Source organism: Vulpes vulpes, chromosome 15 (assembly GCF_048418805.1).
Source record: "Vulpes vulpes isolate BD-2025 chromosome 15, VulVul3, whole genome shotgun sequence".
NCBI classification, from domain to species: Eukaryota; Metazoa; Chordata; class Mammalia; order Carnivora; family Canidae; genus Vulpes; species Vulpes vulpes.
Window position 1 is genome coordinate 80,389,111 of NC_132794.1, and position 9,016 is coordinate 80,398,126.

The window sequence follows — 9,016 nt, forward strand, 5'->3', positions numbered from 1 at the left end:
TAAAATGGAAGGAAATTGCCTTTCCTTTGAATTTCTAACCAGGTATATAACTGGCAAATGAGAAAAATGGATATGAAAATGCATGGTAATCTTAGAGTGCTGTGCATCTCTGAGAGTGATGACATTGATGAGGAAGACAGACCAAGCAGAAAATATAGAGGTCCAATTTGCCCCAGCCTGGAGCTGTGCTCTCGGTTTATGGTTTTCATATTCTGGCTGCAGGATGCATGTGACCAGTATCTCCATGAATGGAAACAGGACATCAAGTATGAGAAAGGATACCTAGAATAGGTAAGTTTTCTGGAGGCAGAAGAGAGTATAACACGACAACACTACAATAATGAGAAACAGGGAGAGAGGGCTCCACAGGTTTGCTCTCCTTCACATCTGCAGAAAGGAAGGCAACATTCATCACAGCCCTTAAGGGCCTGGGGCCGCTTTATTCCATGGCTTCCATTGCAATGTGCAATGGGGCCACAGGTTAGAAAGAAAGGGGAGTGGAAGCACTTCTTTGATTCAGAACATAGAGAGTACCTGACTCAGGGTGTACAGGAAGGGTAGTGAAGAAAAACAATGCTTGCCTCCCCAGCCAGGTTATTTCAGAGTGAGTACATGCTGCTCTGCTGCCAAGGCGGTTGACTTTGTGAGCCTTAAGTTTACCAAAAGCTTTCTTGATCCTGGTGTTTCCTGGAGTGAACCCTCCCTTTGGGGTGATTACCCATGATGGGACCCAAATGTAGCATTTTCTACTAAATGATTTGATGACAAAATTATAAACTCAAGTTATAACTGAGAAAATATTTCTAAGAGTAAATCTGGAAATTGTCAGGGGCATGCCACTCCAGCTATGACACTCACAGCTGCCTTGTTTAAAAAATGGAGCCAAGGGTGCCTGGGTGGCTCAGTCGGTTAAGTGACCAACTCTTGATTTCAGCCTAGGTCCTGATCTCAGGGTCATGAGATAGAGCCCCATGTCAGGCTCTGTACTAAGTATGGAGCCTGCTTAAGATTCTCTCTCTCCTCTCCCTCTGACCCTGCCCTCCACTCTCTCTCTCTCAAAAAATTAATTAGGAGCCAAAGGACTTCTTAAAATGATGACCAAAAGTGAATTGTTTAAGGGTCTTGGTTCAGTAACAGCCAACAGCCTTAGAGAAGAGAGACTCACTTTCCCTTGTCTGTCATCCTTGGAGCACAGGGACCCAGCTAGCAATGTCCCCTGAGACAGCACTGGGGATGAAGGTGCCTGTGGGGTGTGTGCTGGGACACATATAGGCTGGTATATGCACCCTGGACCCTACTAGATACAGTCCAAAGTAAAGGACCACTTTGTGTCTGTGAGTGTGCTGCAAAGTAAAAACAAACAAAACAAAACCCAAATTCATTTTTGTTGATCTCTGAACCTGAACTAGCAGAGCAATCTCACTACAGAATAGATGGTCTTTGTTGTAAAAGAGGAGGAAGTTGTTATAACTTCCAGGAAGTTATTTGGAAACAGCAAAAGGAAGAGATAGTTAAAAGATGTTGTCTAGGAAATCAAAGGGAATGTGGATGTGAAGGAGGCCAGCAATGAGAATGGATGCTTTTTAGGGGAGGGAAGGAGGAATGAGGGGACAGTCACATGGACCACTTACAAGAAATGTATTCAGTGAGAAACTCCCAAAGCCATGGGGTCGCTGACTACTTTGTAAAACAAGGCTGGTGTACCTTCAGTTTTGTTTACTACATGCCACTGGCATTTAACCCCCACCCATCTGAAATATTTAAAGGTCAACTAAACCCCTACTAACTTTTGAGGTTGGTCTTGGGAACTCAGATATGGACAGCAAATGGAGGCATTTAGGGGTCATGATCCCAGGCAGCAGTGTCCAAAAGAGAGGTCAGAAGTTCTGAAGAATCCTAAAGTCATCAGCAGCAAAGAGCTGTGGGAGTGCCTGCAGGAACTACGGCTGGTGGGAGGGCCCAGTGATGGTAGGATGGGCCAGTGCTGGTGGGTAGGGCCATTACTAACAGACAGGGCCAGTGCTGATGGACAGGGCCAATGCTGATGGGCAGGGGCAACGCTGAAAGGGCCAATGCTGATGGACAAGGGTTGTTGGAGGGCTAGGGCAGAGGGTGGTGGGAGCCTCTTCTGGTGGGAGGGATTGGGGTTGGTGGGAGAAGCACCTGCCGATTGACTAGTCAGGAGTAATTTTAAGGCCAATCTCTTTGTCTCAACACAGAAAGAAGGTGAGGCACAGGAAATCTACCCAAGTAAACTTTCATAAGTGTCATTCAAACAATGAAGATGGAGAACTGATTCAAACAAGAGCAGAAAACTGGGAATATTGGTGCTAGTTCAAGGTTGAGAGGCTTCAGGTAGTGCAGAATTTGCTCAGAATTCAGCGGCAACACAAATCGAATGTGAATCTTACTTCTGTCACCTGTGAGCTGAGTAATCTTGAGCAGAACAGACCTTCACTGGACCCCAATCTCTTTACCTGAGAAATGGAAATAAGAGCAATGATCTTGCTGGTAATCATACCCCCTCATCTCCTGCCCTCCCTCTCCTGGGGGAGAAGCCACTTTCCCCATCACCATGGCCATCTCTGGAACTAAGAGAGCCAGAGGATCTGAATGAAGGAGGCCCTGTCTAAGGGGGCACAGGCTACCTCTCTGGAGGTCCTCTCTTCCTGAACCAGTCCTCTCCCCTCTCTGTCGTGCCTGCCAGGAGCCCTTTGTCAAGCTGCGTGGACCCATGCCCCCTCACTCTCCAGCACCATGCAGACCAGTACCTGTAAGATGGCAGCTCAGAAGTAGGTATGTGGTGGATTCCAACTCAAACAGGGATTATGTCCCTTTTTTTAAGCAACCTGTTTGGAAACATAGGAAGTGGACAGGGGATGAATGAGGTGCAAAGAACCAATCCCTATAAGAATAAGACACACCAGGGAACAATGGTTATGTCTTGGAATGCATGAAAGGAGTTTCTGGGATATGTTCTGGACTCTCAGCACTCCCTGAATTATGTATGGTGCCAGGATTGGACAAACTTATTTTGGGATTAGAAGACGCTCTGTAAAACAGGGTGTAAAAGGACCAACTCTGGACAAGCCCTCATAGCAGAGATGCATTTTCCCAAACCAATACATGTTCCAGAACCCAAAGGTTACCTTGTCAGTCTTCCATTTAAAGCCTTCTGTGGTGCTCTTTTCACAGCTCAATGATGACCATTTCCTCAGCTGGTGTTCTAGACCTTTTTGGTTCAACCTTTCCTGTCCCCTGCCCCCATCTTTCCACTCGAGGCATTCTGAAGTCCTCTCCTACTCCCCAAAGGGGTTGTGAGCTGTAATGCAGCTCCCTGGGGTGTTCTCACTGCCTAGAAAACTCAGGCTAATCCTTCACCAGCCTTGTGCTTTTTTATTCCTCTCCTGCCTCCAGATTATGAGCCGCTCAAAGACAGTAACTTGATTGAGGCTCCTGGGAATGGCAATATTTTGTTGAACGAATGATTGATTGTCATTGGTTATTGTACACATATGAGCAGGCACACATGCACACACACACACGCACACAGATGTGTACATAGACACACACACATAAATATGTACTCACATGTCAGTGTTTACTGCCTTTACTGTGCCAGGCCCTTTGCTGAGCATTTTATGTACATTTTCCCATCCTAAAATCAAATTCTCCCAATTAAAAGCCAAGAAATTAAGTAATTGGCCTAAAGTCAAAGAGTGGTAAGTGGCAGAACTAAGACCAACCAGATTCACCAGATTCAGAGTTGTTTTAAAGTTTGGAAAAATTCAGGAATCTTTTCACACAAATTGTAGAGACTCAATTGAGTGCAGGGAATGTGTGCAAGCTTATTTGCCATGTGGCTTTGAACCTGAGCTTCACATTCTTCTATCTACAAAATGGGGATAATCCTTTTGAACCACAAGTCTTTTGTATGGATTAGATAAGCTAATGTAAGTAGGTCCTTAACAACCCTTCTGGTCAGGGCTGGAACTTGGTTGAAGCCAGCCAGGCACCACCACACCAGGTGCCCAACACTTAAGAAAATACAGGCTCTTGGGAGCCAATCTCCAACCAGAATGACCTTGAGCATGAACACCTACCTATGCCCTCCTTTACCCTAGTCCTGGCCCTGCTTTTGGCCCTTGGGTGAAGAGGAATTATTACCAGTCCCTCTCCAGCTTCTTAATCAAGCTGACTTTTCTTAGGCATCTGGAGGGGATTGTTCTAGCTCTATGAGGCACTCTTTCCATGAATCATCTCTCTTACCTTGTTATCATACACATCTCAGTATTATTACTGTTCTTATTAGAGCCACCACCACCCCCAGGACTATGTTCGAATCTTCATGCAGTTTCCACACACAGTGGGAGTGATTTGCCGTGGGTCTGGCTATCAAGTTTTGCAGTTGCCCTAAAGGGAGTCCTTGTGCAAATAGAGTCACTCAAGTAGTCTCTCCAGGAAACACACTATCCTTCCCACTTCTAGAACAGTTATAGCTTTCCTCAGACACCAGCATCCTTCTCAAGGCTTTGGCAGCAGCCACACTGGACTACAGATGTCATACTTGTGCCCAAGGCCCTGTACTGGGCCCAAGGCCTTTGACTCCTTTGTCACTGTTGGACAGCCAAGTCGTTCTGGGGTCACATCTGGACGGCTGGCCAGACCCTGATTACCAGGAAGCTGCTTAATGACATCCAGGGAGAGTAGAATTTGCTTCAGAGCCAGGCTATAATGGAGCAGCCCCTGGCTGCTTGGTGGGGAAGTTCATGCAGAGGGCAGCGCCAGGTGCCCTACAAGTTTCTGAAGTGCCAATTGTGAAATAATCCTGCCACATATGAGCCTCTCTATCCTGTTCAATTGTCTAGTTGCCATGTCAAGCAGAATAAAAAAATGAAGCAGGTAAAATGAATGTCTATGATGTATTTGCTTTAACTTGATACATCCAAAATATCATTTCAACATATCAATATAAAAAATTATTAATGAGATGTTTTACATATGCACAAAAATTCAATGTGCATCTCACATTTGTGGCACATTTGAATCTGGGCTGACCACATTTCAAGTATCTATAACCACTGATGGCTCCCACATGGAACACTGAACTAGTTCTAGACTCTGTATGTCTGTTCAGGATCACCGTGCTGGAGTCCTGGGAGAAGAATGTGATGGACTCACAGACACACCTGATGTATTAGCTGTCATGTAATGGTGTGTTCATCTCAGTAAGTGATTTGAGACCTCAGGCTTTCCTACCTATAAATGAAAATGGCATATCTACCTCCTAGGTATATTACAAGAATGAAGAAAATTATTGAATTCAAAGTCACAAACACATAGTCAATGAGTGTTAATCATTATTGCAGTACTAGTAGTTATAGTCGTACTGTTATAAGCATCAAGTTACAGGTGTCAGAGACAAAGAGTCAATATTGTGAGTTAGGAACCATGGCCCAGCCATTCATCATACAAGCAAGAAAACTGAGGCCCAGAGAGAGGTAGTAATCCTCCAACGACACAAAGCAGGTTAGAGTGGACTCTTGATTTCTAGTCATAGATGCTCCCACATTTTTCTGCCTCTCCACAGTCATATCTTAGGCCTCAACCACCACTTTGATATTTTTTAAAGTGAGATGAAATTCTGACTTTTATATGTATATATTATAATATATAATATATTATGTACTAATATATTATATATTATAATATGTAATTATATATATTAATATATATTATAGTACATATTATATATATAAAATAGTAACTATCTTGCATAAGGTCCTTGTCATACATATCATACACATAACACACATATTTGAGCACACACCAAAAAGATGGGTGTTAAGTTGTATTAAAAACAAAAGGTTTAAAAAAGAATAACAGTGTGAAGTCAGTGCAGGACAATTTATGACTAATATCAGGAAGTCCTTGTTAACAATACCATCTATTATTAGATGAAAATAGCCTCCCCAGGGACATCAGGGAGGCACTATGACTTGAGACATTTTGGCCTAGACAAAGTACTGGTAAGCACAGGAGAGAAATAAAGCACTATCTTGGGCTCATGAAATTGGGCCTGCATCAGGCTCTGTGCTTAGAGGGGAGTCTGCTTGAGATTTTCTCTCCCCCTCTGCCTCTTTACCCACCACCCCATCTTTAAAAAAAAGTACAGAGATTATGGCATGTCAGCTTCTGTGACTTCCCCCACCTGTGTGTTCCGCATCCCAGTCGCCAGACCTAGGAAGTGACATCCCATCTTATGCACTAATCAGACTCTACCTACAGGGTCAGGTGTACTTCAGGGTATCACAGTGTGAGAGGGTGTTTGAGGAATGGATTGTGTCCAGAAGTGAGGTGAAATTACCTCACACTGGGATGGGTGGAAGACCCAAGAGCGTTTAGAAAGAGGGTGGTCATGAGAAGCAAAACTGTGCTCACTTGGGATGACTTGAGAGGACAGTGTCAGGACAAGTGGAATGAGCAACAAAGGGCAAGTATTGGTTCAACACAAAGAAGATATTTCCAGTGGTCTCAGTTGACAACCGTGGGATGGATTGATAATGAGCCACCTGTCACTGCAAGTGTTCGATCAGAGGCAGAACAGTTTTTTTCTCCTGTATGGCACAAGTCGGGATTCACACATGGGATGAGTGACCAGTGGTTTATGTTCTCCCAAGCTTTGAGTCTTGAGAAAAGCAGCCAGCTGGCTAGCCAGACAGGAGACGCCATTGCCAGCAGAGGGCGCTCTTACAGGCGAACAAGGAGCTGGAGGCCTGGGCACTGGCTGGTGGTGCCAGGGAAAGTGAGCGATGGGATCCAGAGTGAAGGATGGCTGGGGCCTGATCACGGGGTGAGAGAAAACACGATAGATGCAAAGGGAGAAAAAATGTCTTCGCTTGAGCTAGGGTACCACTGTGTCTACCACTGGCATGAATGGGAAGGACTGAAGCTGAGGTCAATGGGGGAAGTGGCTGGAAGGTGCCATGGGAGGGCTTGGGGCCCTCAGCTTCTCCCTCTTGCTCTGCGCCATATGGCTGGAATGCTGGCTACACCACAGGATTTGCTGCTCATGGTTGCACTTTGGGGATTTTCCCTTGCACTTCTCTGAGGGTCACTCCTCTTTGCAGGCGAACCTTTGCCCTCCCAGTGGGGCCCTGTGCACCCACTACAACTCCTGGTCTCATGGTGAGCACCTACAGGCAGTGGGCGCCAACAGGGTTTTCTCTCCCTTGCCCTCCAGGAATCGGCTGCTCAGAAATGAACCTTCCAGGGCTCTGGGGCTAGGTGGCGAAGACAAGCCATTTGGCCCTGGAGACAGAAAGCATCTTTTTGGTGTTACTGTCTCTGGTTTCCTTAGTGGCTTTTCACCTTTACACACTCTGAGGTGAAAATGCCTCTGCAGGTTTTCACAGGGGGTAAGCTTAGTTGAGTCCCACCTGGATTGTACTGTTAAGCCCAAGCATCTTGCTTCCCATGGGTTTAGCCAACTCAACAATCTCGAGTGTCTTCCCCACAGGAGAAAAAGAGATGAAATGAACAGAAATGAACAGAGCCCTAATCTCAACCTTCCAGGGCCCAGTGTCTGGTCTTTCCCAGTTATACCGGGCAGCCAACTTTTTACAGAGACATCTGGACCTTTCATAAAGCTGAAACGTGGACGTCTCCCTCTGCCCCCTGGCCCACTGCCCCCCATCATGTCACCACTGGGCAGCACTGGGGTACTTGTGGTGATGCTCCCATGTGTGGGCTTTTGTCTGTGGACAGAGCATCCCCCATCACACCCCCATGTCACCCAGAATCATCAGTGAATTGTTCACCCCAAGCAGAGTGAGGGCAGCTCTAGGACAGCTTTATCTGGGGCCAGGAGGCCAAATGGGGAAGTGGAAAGCTGAAATCACTCCTTGCATACACACCAGCTCGCTTGGCCGGGGGAAACGGGAAGCTAATTGGTACCCTCCCTCCTCCTCTCTCCTCTCTCTTGAATATAAAACCATATGGATTATTCATCTAAAAGTTCTCTGATTCTTTGGCCCACGTGATGTTTTCAGTGGATAAACTGTCTGTTTATGATTAAGAGAGGCCACAGTTCATTAGACTTTGCTTGTTATAAACTGATTTTATTTCATTTTTCTAGGCAGCCAGCCGCCCCCAAGCAAGCAGCACCACAGCGTCATGCGTACCTGCCCAACCTGCATGGTTGTTTATGTTCCACCCTTAAACTTCCCGATGGCAGATCCTGGAAACGAGACAGTGGACCAGAAAAGGGGACATGACATCCATGTTGTGGGGAGCCAGGGCAGGCCTCCAAAGCAAGTCTCCTGCAGCCTGGGTGGGGGTGGGACATTCATCAAAATCCAAATAATCCACACGGCTTCCATCATAACAAGCAATCTCTGGATGTAACACTTGATTCTCAGAGGGAAAAAAGTAAACAAATCACCCAGCTGCAAAACTATACTTTTTAACAAATTATTAAGTAAACAATTTGGAAGAGTTCTGCCAACCGTTCACTGGGAAAAATGAAAAGGACTAGTAGGTTCCAGATTTTTTTCCTTTTTAACAGCAGAGGACTCTTCTGTTTGTTTGTGTTATGAAGATGTAATCGAGCTAGGTATGTCCAGAGCACAGGCTGTCGCTCTGTTTCTCTTTTTCTGGGTTTGAGGCCTTTACTCTGTGTCACGGCTATTTCATATTTCTAGGCTTTAACTGATGACAAATGACCGGTCAAAACAACATGAGCGTACACAGACAAAACATCAGATGGGACTCTGCGGCTTTAAGGAGGACAACTGTTTAGAGGTCCAAAAATATATCCCCTGTTTGTACAGGGCTTAGGAAGGGTTGGGAGTAGGACTTAGCTCATGCAAAGCAAAAGCACTAAAAGTTGATAGATAGGGAGACCTGGGTGGCTCCATGTTTGAGCGTCTGTCTTCGGCTCAGGTTGCGATCCTGGGATCCTGGAATTGAGTCCCGCATCAGATTCCCTGCATGGAGCCTGCTTCTCCCTCTGCCT

The 9,016-nt window shown here is 45.8% G+C and overlaps 1 protein-coding gene across 1 annotated transcript in view; it reads left to right on the top strand.

Moving 5' to 3' along the window:
• Positions 1-8,291, top strand: part of CXCL12 (C-X-C motif chemokine ligand 12) — a 74,857-nt gene extending 66,566 nt beyond the window's left edge. The window contains exon 4 of the mRNA XM_072739404.1: positions 8,138-8,291. Within this exon, the coding sequence (XP_072595505.1) occupies positions 8,138-8,276 (139 nt within the window). The 3' untranslated portion in view covers positions 8,277-8,291. The remainder of the gene's footprint in view (positions 1-8,137) is intronic.
• Positions 8,292-9,016: the final 725 nt, after the last annotated feature.